The 14,938-nt window shown below is 44.7% G+C and overlaps 1 protein-coding gene across 8 annotated transcripts in view; it reads right to left on the bottom strand.

The window, feature by feature from the left end:
• Positions 1–5,127: 5,127 nt before the first annotated feature.
• Positions 5,128–14,938, bottom strand: part of LOC129700482 (MAX gene-associated protein-like) — a 196,367-nt gene continuing 186,556 nt past the window's right edge. For 5 of the 8 annotated variants that reach the window (XM_055640996.1, XM_055640998.1, XM_055641000.1 and 2 more), the window contains 2 exons: positions 12,426–12,602; positions 5,130–7,890 (listed from right to left, as the gene is read on the bottom strand). In XM_055640996.1, the coding sequence (XP_055496971.1) occupies positions 7,631–7,890; positions 12,426–12,602 (437 nt within the window). In that variant the 3' untranslated portion in view covers positions 5,130–7,630. Of the gene's footprint in view, positions 7,891–12,425; positions 12,603–14,938 lie in introns of all 8 variants that reach the window. The other 3 variants (XM_055640999.1, XM_055641001.1, XM_055641003.1) reach the window with 3 other exon arrangements.

Genomic DNA, 14,938 nt, shown 5'->3' on the forward strand with positions numbered 1-14,938 from the left:
AGGTATGATTTCTATATTTTTACACAATATGTTAAAAATTCAGGTAGTTACGTGATTTGGGTCACAAACTTAAACGAAAAAGCACCTCGGCCCACAACCTAATTCATCACTAATTGGTTCCTACTGCAGTTGGTGCGGGATTCAAGACTTTAATAGGGATTGTACGGCAAGGATTTAGGAAGCAGAGAGAAACGTTTTTAAACATTAAGCAAGTTAATTTTACGTTATTTACAAGATTTTTAACCTAATTCCCTTAAAAACATGTATATTTTATTTCACTTATTAGCTTTAAAAAATAAAAATGGGTGTTTGCCGCTTAAATCATTAATTTTGTCTCTCTGAACAGTTAAGGCCAGAAGGTTAGACTCACCCCATTCACTTATGTCCAATGCAGGCAACTAAAGGGGTGTAAGATCTGTGGCGATGATTCAAAGTGGGATGACAGGGCAACATGATGTGACCTCATTTAATAACCAGATGGTGCATCTCCATAACCATCCACATTCAAAAGGACTGCCTCGCAGTTGATCCCATTGGTTTACAGCTTGGTTGATGCCCAAATTACAGTGCAATCAGAAAGTATTTAGACCCCATCACTTTTTACACATTTTGTTACGTTAGACTTATTCTAAAATGGATTAAAACATTTTTTTTTTATCATCAGTCTACACAGAATACTCCATAATAAAAACGCAAAAACAGGTATTTAGATATTTTTGCAAAGTAATTAAAAATAAATAACTGAAATTTCACATTTACATAAGTATTCAGACCCTTTACTCAGTACTTTGTTGAGGCACCTTTGGCAGCGATTACAGCCTCAAATCTTCAGGAGATGCTACACTTATCGCTTTACCATATAACCATATAACAATTACAGTACGGAAACAGGCCATCTCGACCCTTCTAGTCCGTGCCGAACACGTATTCTCCCCTAGTCCCATATACCTGCGCTCAGACCATAACCCTCCATTCTTTTCCCGTCCATATAACTATCCAATTTATTTTTAAATGATAAAAACGAACCTGCCTCCACCACCTTCACTGGAAGCTCATTCCACACAGCCACCACTCTCTGAGTAAAGAAGTTCCCCCTCATGTTACCCCTAAACTTCTGTCCCTTAATTCTCAAGTCATGTCCCCTTGTTTGATTCTTCCCTACTCTCAGTGGGAAAAGCTTATCCACATCAACGCTGTCTATCCCTCTCATCATTTCAAGTCCCCCCTTAACCTTCTGTGCTCCAAAGAATAAAGCCCTAACTTGTTCAACCTTTCTCTAACTTAGTTGCTGAAACCCAGGCAACATTCTAGTAAATCTCCTCTGTACTCTCTCTATTTTGTTGACGTCCTTCCTATAATTAGGCGACCAAAATTGTACACCATACGCCAGAATTGGCCTCACCAATGCCTTGTACAATTTTAACATTACCTCCCCCCTCGTCTCCATTCAAGGACCCAAGCACTCATTCCAGGTGCGACAGAGGTTCACCTGCACCTCCTCCAACCTTATCTATTGCATCCGCTGCTCTAGATGTCAGCTGATCTACATTGGTGAGATCAAGCGCAGGCTTAGTGATTGTTTCGCCAAACACCTCCGCTCGGTCCGCGTTAACCAACCTGATCGCCCTGTGGCTCAGCACTTCAACGCTCCCTCCCATTCTGAATCCGACCTTTCTGTCCTGGGCCTCCTCCAAGGCCAGAGTGAGCACCACTGGAAATTGGAGGAGCAGCACCTCATATTCCGCTTGGACAGTCTGCAGCCCAGCGGCTTGAACATTGACCTCCAATTTCCAGTAGCCCTTGCTGTCTCCTCCCCTTCCCAGCTTTCCCTCAGCCCTCTGGCTCCTCCTCTTCCTTTCTTCTTCCTGCCCTCCCCACCTTGCATCAGTTTGACGAAGCATTTTTGGCCCGAAACGTTGCCTATTTCCTTCGCACCATAGATACTGCCGCACCCGTTTTGCCAGCACTTTTGTCTATCTTCTTGGGTACGACTCTACAAGCTTGGCTCACCTGTACTTGGGTAATTTCTCCCATTCTTCCCTGCAGATCCTCTCAAGCTCTGTCAGGTTGGATGGGGAGAGTCGATGCACAGCTATTTTTAGGTCCCTCCAGAAACGTTTGATCGGGTTCAAGTCCGGGCTCTGGCTGGGCCACTCAAGGACATTCACAGACTTATCATGAAGCTACTCCTGTGTTGTCTCGGCTGTGTGCTTCGGGTCCTTGTCCTGTTGTAAGGCGAACCTCCACCCCAGTCTGAGGTCCAGAACACTCTGGAGCAGGTTTTCATCAAAGATTTCTCTATACTTTGCTCCGTTCACCTTCCCCTCGATCGATCCTGACTAGTCTCCCAGTCCTTCCCGCTGAAAAACATCCCCACAGCATGATGCTGCCACCACCATGCTTCACCGTAGGTATGGTATTGGCCAGGTGATGAGCGGTGCCTGGTTTCCCCCAGATGCTTGGCGTTCAGGCCAAAAAGTTCAATCTTGGCTTCATCAGACCAGCCAATCTTGTTTAGGTGCCTTTTGGCAAACTCCAAGTGGGCTGTCGTGTGCCTTTTACTGGAGTGACTTCCGTCTGGCCACTCTACCATAAAGGCCTGATTGGTGGAGTGCTGCATATAGAGTTGCCCTTCTGGAAGATTCTCCCATCTCCACAGAGGAACTCTGGAGGTTTGCCAGAGTGAGCATCGGGTTCTTGGTCACCACCCTGACCAAGGCTCTTTCCCCCCAATTGCTCAGTTTGACCGGGCGACCAGCTCTATGAAGAGTCCTGGTGGTTCCAAAGTTCTTCCATTTAAGAATAACGGAGGCCACTCTGCTCATTGAGGCCTGCAATGCTACAGAAATAGTTTTATACCCTTCCCCAGATCTGTGTCTCAACACACGTAATGTCTGGCAAGCGCTTGAAGGGCTGAACAGCTGCTTTCGTTATTGTATGACTAAATATACATTAAGAATTTTTATTTCATTTTTTTACTGTCATGTGTTTCAAATGATTCAACAATCTCATATTCCTGCAATGCCCCCAACTCAGCAGTCATCAGTTCCTTAATCAGTCGTCTTATTAACATTTCTGGAGCAATGGTGAGAATACATGAACAGAGTGAGAATATAATCACAGAGAAGGTACAATGTGCAATGCAATGAAGGCGGCTCGGAATTGACACTATGGCATAGGTTCTCTGAAGTATTCAAAATAGCAAAATACAGAACTCAGTGATACACAAAATGGAGGAGTAATGCAGCGGGACTGGCAGCATCTCTGGAGAAAAGGAATGGGTGACATTTTGACCCTCCTTCAGACTCCTATACAGAACTCAGCAAATTGGAATGCAACGAATGTTCATGGAGGCCACTGAACAACCAGCAAGATTTACTAGCAATGGCTGCCTCACCAAGTCTGTCTGACCTTTCCTTCTTTGAGTTTTAATTGTGTTAAATGTATGTTTTTAGTGTTCTTTAGCTTGTTTTATGTAGGGGATGGGGAAAACTTTTACTAAAATGGTGGAATTTCTTTCCGCATCGTAACTCCGTCCGCACTGCAACCGAACATCGTGGAGTTGCCCGGTCTTTACTGGAAACCGATTTTGAGAGCTCCACCGTGGTCGCCTGAGGACTTACCATCGCAGAGCTCGTGATCCCTTTGCCAGGGGTCGACCTCGAAGCTCCAACCGTGTGTGCTTACAGACTTTAACATCAGAACCTGCGGTTTCTGGTTAGAGACTGACTTTGGGAACTCCAAGCCGCAGGAATTTCGACCACCATGATGCGGGAGTTTTGATCGCTCCGATGTGGGATTTCGATCACCCAGACGCAGGAATTTTGACCCCTGGCTGCGGGAGCTTCGACTGCCCCGTCGGATTGTTCGACTGCCCCAACCGCAGGAGAATAAAGAGGAAGAAGTTTGGACTTCTTTGCCTTCCATCAGTGAGGAATGTGGGGAATCTGCTGTGTTGGATGTTTATGTTAAATTTTATGTAGTTGTGTCTTGGTGCTTTTTTTCCGTATTGCTGTATGATAATTCACCTATCACTGCACCTTAATTGATGTGACAAAAGACCTTTGAAACCCTTTGAAGATCATAATGTATTGACAGCTTGGTCATATCAAGTTACTTTGTCATGTGCAGATGGAAATTATCTTAAGAAGTTCATTCACGTCACCTGGATATTGAACTTACATATTATTGAATTAGAAATGGTAGCACAAACCGTCAATAGAAAAGAATTCAACACGAACAGGTAGCAAAGTTTCTGGAAGAAGTTGTATCTTGTGCAATTCTTTTCAGTACTTTATTGGGTGGAATGTTGCAGGTGTTCAAATAGACAATAGGTGCAGGAGTAGACCATTCAGCTCTTCGAGCCAGCATCGCGTCAATAAACTGATGAAATATGTATATAATTATTCTTGAGAGATAAAGAAGCACTCGTAAATAATGGCCTCAAATTCAGCATAGGTGAGAATCTGCTGTTCAAGACTGTCACAAGTCTTCATCTGAATGTCGATTGAATCATAACTAGGTTTGGGGCAGTAATGGGCATGAAAAATGCTGAGTGATGGTATGGAGAAACAATGTTTTGTTTATACACGCGGGGACGGATAAAAGTGAATAATGATTTGCATTTACTGTGGCAGTTATTTGGAATAAAATGTGAAAATTTATCACAAAATTCCCTGGGGAGACCATTGATACACTTGTTTGTGGGTGGGAGCAGTTTCCTATTGAAAACTTCAACTTGCCTTATCCCTCTCCCCTCCTCCAATCCCCCTCTCCCCTCCTCCAATCCCCCTCTCCCCTCGTCCACCCCCTCTCCCCTCCTCCAACTCCATCTCCCCTCCGCTCCACCCCCTCACCTCCCTTCCCCCCCTCTTTTCCTCCCCCTCCTCTCTCCCATCTCTTCTCTCTCCCCCCTTTCCCCCTCCTCTTGTTCCAACTCCCACCTTTCCCATCCACCTCTCCCCTCCCTCTCTCCCCTCCCCACACTCTCCCCCCCTCCCCTCTCCCCCCCCCCCCCCCCCCCCCCCCCCCCTGTGTGTTTGGGGGGGTGTTTAGTGTGTGAGTGACGCCGCAGGCGACCCCGCAACTGCGCGTTGAGGGGACGGGACCCAACGTGTCCCCCTTGGTCTAGTGATTTCTAATTTCTCTGATCTAAGACTAACAAACTACTTTGTTTGCCCTCAACAAGGTCTGTGACATTCTGCAATGTCAGATGCTGCTTTGTACAAATGATGAATTGCTTTAGCCATGGATGATGGAGCCACTCTCAGTTTCCTAGCCTTGGGATAATTTTAGTTGCAGTTGCTGGCCTGTGCATATTTTGTTATTGATCACTGTTATGCAAGAATGTTGCTCAAACGTCATAATGGAGGACAGTAGATTTCATTAGTTCACCTGCAGCGCATAGGAACAGGCACAGTATCTCCAGTACTGCAGTCTTCCCCAATGTGCGGGCATTCATGTAGTGAACTCCTTATAAGAGACACACCTGATAACCAAGGACCCCATTGCCCTAGTACATAATGAACCACTTTTAACTTAGTTTAGAGATACAGCACAGAAACAGGCCCTTTGGCCCACCGAGTCTGCACCAACCGGCGATCCCTGCACATTAACGTCGTCCTACACACACTAGGGGCAATTTACACTTATACCAAGCCAATTAACCTACAAACCTGTACGTCTTTGGCGTGTGGGAGGAAACCAAAGATCTCGGAGAAAACCCACGTGGTCACGGGGAGAACGTACAAACCCCATACAAACAGCACCCATAGTGGGGGTTGAACCCAGGTCTCTGACACTGCAACACAGCAACTCTACCGCTGCACCACTGTGTCGCTCAAACTTGCAGTTACTGTTCTTCATCTGGCTGCCCAGTCCTCTCCAATGCCAAGGCAGCACTCTCATTCTGCAGCCTCTCATTGTAGCAATACTCCCCCGCACAGGAAGAGTGCCACGTACTGTGGTATCCCTTCAATGCCATCAGCTGCTAAAATCTTCCATCATCATTCTTCAAACCTCAAAAGTAAAGATCTTTATGGGACTTCCAGACAATGTTGGGGTGATCCATAGCACTGATTTGTCATTATAAAGAGGCAATTGAACAAATACGAGTCAAATGATTAGTTTCACTGCAGTACCAGTAAGGTACAATAATGTGTAAAATGTCTGCAATATAAAATATGTTGATTTAAGTTGTTTTATTGCAAGGCCATATGAGCCCTTACCACAGGAGGTTCTAATCAGGTCTGTTAGCAGTATGAATTACCTAAAAAAATAATATTATCTTGACAAAAGAAAACACAAAAAACTTAAGAAAAGTCTCAGCTACACATTTTAAAAACCATATTGTGAAATACAGTATTTACACATCTTCTAATACACACATAGCAACTCTCCGTGCTGGTTTGTTGTTGGGAGGAAATCCGAGCCAAAGCAGGCATAGGCTTGCTACTCTCTGGAGAATTCTCAGCTTCTGACTCAATCTGTTCTTATGATTCACCTTTCCCTGATCCCCGAAAGGGCCTGTCCCATTTTCACCACCTAATTCACGACCTTTTTTACTCTTGGACATTTTTCATCAGACTAGAAAGAATGCCGCAACCTACTTGATGCCTCGAGTACCTACGACTAGCATCACGACCTGCTAGGACCTCCTATGACCTCGTGACGACCATGCTGCGAGTATGAGTCAAGGGCAAACTCGGCAGAGGTCGTGAATTAGGTCGTGAAAGTAGGACAGGCCATTAACTAAACCAAGTGGTGCCAGCTTAGGCATGGGTCTCCAGAGCAGATCCAAAGAACTTGGGATCTCTGTATTTGTTGAAGAGGAAGTTGTCTTCATATGGATGAGTGGGGGAGGAGAAACGTTTACTGAACTGTTTGAACCACTCGCAGAGTTGCCCTCAAAGTCCAGCATGCAATTATCTAACTCACTCTGTGAATCTACAGGCATCTCATCGCTACGCAATTGTTCAACATTCAAGTCTTTTCCTTCCAGCTGCAACACCTGGGGACTCGTGGAGCCACCACACTCCCTCCCTTCCACTGTCGTTCTGTCAACAGCATCGATGTCCATCAGTCTTACTGGTCCATGGATCCACAATTCATCCATGCTGTCCCCTCGGTTTCCAATGTCAATAAAGCCCAATGTGTGGTGGTCTGACATTGATGTATCTGGACTTCATCGGGGAAATGCTGATTTAAAAATGCAAGCTCATTTAAAAGTAAAGTGAATGGCTCATATCTCTCAGTGTCCTCCATGTCACCAGTTGCTGAGCCATTTGCTTTCAACAATGGTTCGAGGAGCTGAGATGCTGATAGTTCTGCATCTCTGTCACTGCCCACCAGCTTTGTCCATACTGCATGCCTGCAATCGGCCATTCATAACCTGCAGTTCCAATTTATCTCCAAGTATTATCTCAGTCACAGATGTTGACTCTCCTGGGATCAAATCTTGATTCGAAGAATGCCTTGCACAAGACACTGCGGTTCCATCAGGCAAATCAGACAGATCCAGCGTTTTGGGTAACTCAGCGTTATTGTCAGCATTCATTGAACGAGAATCTGCAGTCTGTTGGGTTTGTTGCTGGGCACATTCGGATTCTGTGGCCTCTGATGAAACAAGAAATTACATGGCCTCACTTTCATCAGGTGCAGTAAACTGCTCAGATGACTGCGAGTTGCTCTTTATAATGGACAGACTTGGTTTCTTACTGGTCATAGGACTGAGCTGTTCTTGTGATGTATACTTCCTCCCTTTCATGCTGAAATCACGTGACAGTGCACAAGAATCATTCGCTTCTTCTGGATTCAGCAATGGGGATTCGCCAGTTGCCAATGACGTTACATTCACTATTCTCGGCATCATGAATGAAGACACTTCATCATCTAGGGTGACACATAAAGCAAATAAAAACGTAATTACAAGATTAGTGATCCACTATTGATACCTTTTTTTTTGTAGTTCAGTTTCAATCTACAACAAGTTTATTAACAAGTTATTTTCGTCTATCAGTTTCCAGTAATGAAATGTGCAAACAACAAATTTCCTCAACCAATGTTGCTCCTTAAATTGTTACTGTGAGGTGTGCAACCTCAGCTTGGGTGAGTCACTTTGGATGTGTATTCCCATGAACTGCCAGGCCATCATCCAGAGCTCAATAATCAGGTATGAAAAAGTAACATGTGAGGAATATCAAGAAACATCATAAAACACAAAATGCTGGAGTAACTCAGGACTGAAGGGAAAGAAACGTCATCCTTTCCTTCTCTCCAGAGATGCTGCCTGTCCTGCTGTGTTACTCCAGTGTTTTGTGAATATCTTCTGTTTAACACAGCATCTGCAGTTCCTTCCTGCACATCAAGAAATATATTTCCTGTACTATAAATTCATTGTAATTACATGGAAATCCTCATAACAAACATGACCCAAGAGTGACCATAATATGGTTGAGTTCTTCATTAGGATGGAGAGTGACATTGTTAATTTGGAAACAAGGGTTCTGAACTTAAAGAAAGGTAACTTTGAGGGTGGGAGATGTAAATTGGCCAAGATAGACTGGCAATTGATTCTTAAAGGGTTGACGGTGGATAGGCAATGGAAGGCATTTAAAGACTGCATGGATGAACTACAACAATTGTTCATCTCAGTTTGGCAAAAGAATAAATCAGGGAAGGAAGTGCGTCCATGGATAACAAGGGATATCAGGGATAGTATCAAAACAAAAGATGAAGCATACAAATTAGCCAGAAAAAGATGCCTACCACAGGACTGGGAGAAATTCAGAGTCCAGCAGAGGAGGACAAAGGGCTTAATTAGGAAAGGGAAAATAGATTATGAACGAAAACTGGCAGGGAACATAAAAACTGACTGCAAAAGTTTTTATAGATATGAGAAGAGAAAAAGGTTAGTTAAAACAAATGTAGGTCCCTTGCAGTCAGAAATAGGTGAATTGATCATGGGGAACAAGGACATGGCAGACCAATTGTTAGACCAAGGACATGGCAGACCAATTGAATAACTACTTTGGTTCTGTCTTCGCTAAGAAAGACATAAATAATCTGCCAGAAATAGCAGGGGACCGGGGGGTCAAATGAGATGGACAAAATCCAGGTTAGGCAGGATGTGGTGTTAGGTAAATTGAATGGATTAAAGGCTGATAAATCCCCAGGGCCAGATAGGCTGCATCCCAGAGTACTTAAGACTATAGCCCCAGAAATAGTGGATGCATTAGTGATAATTTTTCAAAACTCTTTAGATTCTGGAGTAGTTCCTGAGGATTGTAGGGTAGCTAATGTAACCCCACTTTTTAAAAAGGGAGGGAGAGAGAAAACGGGGAATTACAGACCAGTTAGTCTAACATCGGTAGTGGGGAAAATGCTAGAGTCAGTTATTAAAGATGGGATAGCAGCACATTTAGAAAGTGGTGAAATCATTGGACAAAGTCAGCATGGATTTATGAAAGGTAAATCATGTCTGACAAATCTGATAGAATTTTTCGAGGATGTAACTAGTAGAGTGGATTAGGGAGAACCAGTGGATGTGTTATATCTGGACTTTCAGAAGGCTTTCGACAAAGACCCACATAAGAGATTATTATGCAAACTTAAAGCACATGGTATTGGGGGTTCAGTAGTGATGTGGATAGAGAACTGGCTGGCAGACAGGAAGCAAAGAGTAGGAGTAAATGGGTCCTTTTCAGAATGGCAGGCAGTAACTAGTGGGGTACCGCAAGGCTCAGTGCTGGGACCCCAGCTATTTACAATATATATTAATGATCTGGATGAGGGAATTGAATGCAACATCTCCAAGTTTGCGGATGACACGAAGCTGGGGGGCAGTGTTAGCTGTGAGGAGGATGCTAGGAGGCTGCAAGGTGACTTGAATAGGTTGGGTGAGTGGGCAAATACACGGCAGATGCAGTATAATGTGGATAAATGTGAGGTTATCCACTTTGGTGGCAAAAACAGGAAAGTAGACTATTATCTGAATGGTGGCCGATTAGGAAAAGGGGAGATGCAACGAGACCTGGGTGTCATGGTACACCAGTCATTGAAAGTAGGCATGCAGGTGCAGCAGGCAGTGAAGAAAGCGAATGGTATGTTAGCATTCATAGCAAAATGATTTGAGTATAAGAGCAGGGAGGTTCTACTGCAGTTGTACAGGGTCTTGGTGAGACCACACCTGAAATATTGCGTACAGTTTTGGTCTCCTAATCTGAGGAAAGACATTCTTGCCAGAGATGGAGTGCAGAGAAGGTTCACCAGACTGATTCCTGGGATGGCAGGACTTTCATATGAAGAAAGACTTGATAGACTCGGCTTGTACTCGCTAGAATTTAGATGATTGAGGGGGGATTTTATAGATGCCTACAACATTCTTAAGGGGTTGGACAGGCTGGATGCAGGAAGATTGTTCCCGATGTTGGAGAAGTCCAGAACAAGGGGTCACAGTTTAAGGATAAGAGGGAAGGTTTTTAGGACCAAGATGAGAAAAACATTTTCACACAGAGAGTGGTGAATCTGTGGAATTCTCTGCCACAGAAGGTAGTTGAGGCCAGTTCATGGGCTATATTTAAGAGGGAGTTAGATGTGGCCCTTGTGGCTAAAGGGATCAGGGGGTAAGGAGGAAAGGCAGGCACAGGATACTGAGTTGGATGATCAGCCATGATCATATTGAATGGCCGTGCAGGCTCAAAGGGCCGAATGGCCTACTCTTGCACCTATTTTCTATGTTTCTATGTCTGTGTTTCTATATCAGTTAATCTTATCTCATATGTTATTATAGAACTATCAGCATGTTTGTGTGACCAAGCACTCTCTAAAAAAGGAATCTGGGACCAATGAGAAGGATGGTCAAGTTGATCTTAAACCAGCTAGGCCGCCAGACATTCAGTCGGAGCTCAGGTTAGTGATACTAAGACAAGAACCGATGTTACTGATCAGTGATTGAATATTCAACATAATTATCGGTTCAGGGAAGGAGAAAGAATAGGGAAGCACTCTGTAGTCTTGGTTTCTTGCCTCTTCTTTATTTGGAAGGGTGCATTCAAAGCCTCCCTCAAGGGCTTTGATCCATTGAGGTGACTTACAGTGGCTGGGTGGGAGGGATATTCAACTGGTCAAGCAGAGAGGTTTCTGGAAGGCCACAGCAGGGGCATAACCAATCAGCAGCATAATCAGCAGGAAGAACCTTAACAGCAGCCAGTGAGGATCACAACCAGCAAAAGCTTACTTTGTGAGCTCCAATCAAAGGTGTGGACAGCAACAGCACCACCTGAGATGGAGACCAACCTTCATGAAGAGTGGAGAACCCCACACTCTGGGAGCCCAGTGAAGATACCAGTGACAAACACCAAAGGTGACAGATGGTAATTTGGGACTCGGATAGATAGAGCCTAAAGTATTGCATGATTAGCTGTGTGGGTGCATGCGTGTGTGAATAAAGGTGCCTTTGCACTGGGATCTGACAATCTCAAAACAATAAAGCACTGGGTAAAGCAATCCCATAAGGGACATTCGTCAAAGTGCTCAGAAAGAGTAGAGGCAACAGTTATCAAATATAGCTTTAACCATTCCTCATCAACCAAAGTACCAAGATAATTTGATTCTAACTTAGAATGATTGAAGTTGAATTAGGATGAATCCCCAGACCCTCAAAGCTTCTTCATGTGTCAGGAGTTATGGGGATAAGGCAGGAGAATGGGGCTAAGAGAGATAGATCAACCATGGTTGAATGGCGTAGACTTGATTGGCCGAATGGCCTAATTCTGCTCCTATTCCTCATGACCATATGACTAACAACTGCAATGGTGTCGAAAGTGAAAGATTGAGTGGGGAGGGGGTGCTAATTGTCCATCTTTATCTGTTGTCAGCCAGAAAGGGCACTCTCGTCAGATTTCGACTGAAGGGCGTTAACCAATGTACAACCTGGAAACGGAAGTCTGAATGCGTCTATTATTTTTTATAAGATCACAACTCTCTCCTCCATTTGAAATCTCTCTCACACTAATGTATGGGGACAATGGGCATATACTGAAAACTTTAGTTCTCGGTATTTTAAAACATATTATGGAAATCAGAAAAGGAAATACTGATGTAGTGCTTACCAACTGAAACTGCGGCCACGTTCAATCTGGCATTGTTGCCTTGACACGCATCAGCCAAACCGAAGCTTACAGCCTCCATACCAGGTCTAGTGATGAACTGTGTAGACGTTGTCAGTGTGGAACTGAGTGATCCCACAATAGTAACGTTGTTTACCTGAAGTGGTACTGGCAACCCTTGCAGTTGTATAGTAACTGAAGCAATGCCCAAAGGGATAGGGAAAGAGTGAGACAAAGGGAGAAGTGAGGGGAGGGGCAGCGGAGGTGAAGCCTTTCACAAATGTGGAGCACATTGAAGATCAAAACTCATAGCAATACCTGCAATACTTGCTCCAGTAACACCATCTCCCTTGGACTGGTTTTCATTTAGGAGTCCCTCAGCAGTGAAGAATGGAGTTTGGTCCGAAATAAGAGGACCCTTTAAAGTCGGAACGTGATCCTGTGGTGTCATCAGCAAACTTCCAGTTGTCAGCGGGATGGAGGAGGTTGAAGACTCTGTCAAAAAATTAACATCTCAATGACGACATTTCATTTCTAATCATGCATCTAATAGTTCAAATTTCTTCCTCTTCTCTGTTCCCTGTTATTACTCACTGTTCTCTCCCATATATCATCCAGTGATGACATCTTTCTGACCTATCATTATATATTCACATCACCCTCCAATGGCCTAATTTCAAACCTATTGCGTGTGTTTCAAACCTTCCCCCGATTATGTTTCCCACCACCCTACCACAGAACAATTACTCCCAGCTCAAACAAACAGCTCACCATCAGTTGCCAAGTCAGAAACTCTCCATGATCCTCTCACCTCTTTCCCCAATGCATGACCCACTTGCTCAGAGAGCTCCGCAGTAGCTAAAACCCACAAAGAAAAGGCTCGGCACAAACTTAAACAAGACGTGATGCACAGCACATTGACTTTGTGCACATAAGATTCATGCTGCAGGGGGGCTCTACAAAGTGATATGGGCCCTTACAGTTGTTTTCATTTTTTAGGTCTTGTTATAATTTTTGGCCAATAACCAAACTGTTGTCAGGAATTCCTCCTTCACCTGAGATCAACAAATCTATTTTGATTTTTTCTTATGTCAAATCTCTTGAAAGGAGAGATAGTTAAAACTCCTTGATCTTACCCACAGCATCAAATGCCAATTCAGCACGAGAGTCAGACGAGAGAGGCAATAACATTTCAGTTAAGTGTGCGTCTGTTTCAAACAGACTTTATAGGTATCTTGAAGAAGATTGGGTCCCATACCTATGAAAAACTTTTCTAAACACTAATTTTCTAAACATCACTGAAACACTAACTCAATTTATAGCTCTAAACTCAAGAGTCAACTCTCATGGCAGCTTTAAAATCGTCCAACCAATGACAATGGCTGAGCTCATTTCCTCAACTTGGACAGTGATAGAATCAAGAATCAAGGGCGGCACAATGGCACAGTGGTAGAGTTGCTGCCTTACAGCTCTTGCAGCGATTGAGCTCTGGGTTCGATCCCGACTACGGTTGCTGTCTGTATGGAGTTTGTACGTTCTCTCCATGGGTTTTCTCCGAGATCTTCGGTTTCCTCCCACACCCCAAAGACCTACAGTTTTGCAGGTAAATGGGCCAAGTATAAGTGTAAATTGTCCCCAGTGTGTATGTAGGATAGTGTTAATGTGCGGGGAACAGTGGTCAGTGCGGGCTCGATGGGCAAAAGGGCCTGTTTCCGTACTGTATCCCCAAACCAAACCAAATGCAGAATTGCTTTGTTCTCCTTAACACAATAATAAAAATTGTCAATACACGACTAAATTTTCCTTCTTAAAACCTGTACATACGTATCCCCATTCAAGGCGTGCCTGTCTCTCCCAAATTGCTCAGCCTCAAAATGATTTCATTACCTTTGTAGAAGGTAGCAACAGAAATGAAACAAAACAATAATTTTATATCGAAGTCTCGCGATGAGACTATGTGAAGAAGACACCAGCCCACATGCGCATCAGTACGTCAACGCATGGCGGGTAACACAGTTTTTGTTCCAGGAATGGCCCGCTGTTCCGTTAATTAGGTGCAGCGGGCTTGGAGAAGCTGACGGGCGTGGCCCGGTGCAGCTACTCGAGAAGCTGACGGGTGCGGCTGCACAGCTACCGCCATGGAGGCTCCGAAAGGGAGCATGCGGCCGGATTCGAGAAGTTGACAGGCACGGCCCGTGCACCTACCGCAATTGAGGCTCCGAGAGGGAGCAGGCGGTTGTTCGCGGGGAAATCTGATGGGCGCGGCCGTACAGACACCTCCCTTTTGGGGCTCCAAGGGAGCAGACGGCTGTTCGCGGAGAAGCCGATGGGCGCCCCGTACAGACACCTCCGTTGAAGCTCCGAAAGGGAGCCAGCCAGATGCCTGAGGAAGTAACACCTGGCTCTGGGTTGCGTTATATTCCTCCCTCAGAGACTCCGTTGAGGCTCCAGAAGGGAGAAAGACCGGACTCGGACTCACGAGCAGGTGCAATCTGATCAGTGAGCAAAAAAAAGGATGCGCTAGGCAGATGCCTGTGGAAGCAACACCTGGCTCAGGTTTGCATTATAATATCGCCCTCTCAGAAGAGGGGAAGCAACACCTGGCTTAGGGTTGCGTTATAATATCTCCCACTCAGAAGAGGGGAAGCAACACCTGACTCAGGGTTGCGTTATTATATCTCCCACTCAGAAGAGGGGAGTGTTCGAGATTATTACATAGGTGACTCCGACTATGGGGATATCGATAAGGAATTAGAATCCCCTGAATTAATGGGGGATATGCTGCAGTTTATTCATATGAAGGAGCTACCGGCTCTTGTCATGTATTTGAC

This window comes from Leucoraja erinacea, chromosome 9, assembly GCF_028641065.1.
Source record: "Leucoraja erinacea ecotype New England chromosome 9, Leri_hhj_1, whole genome shotgun sequence".
Lineage (NCBI taxonomy): Eukaryota > Metazoa > Chordata > Chondrichthyes > Rajiformes > Rajidae > Leucoraja > Leucoraja erinaceus.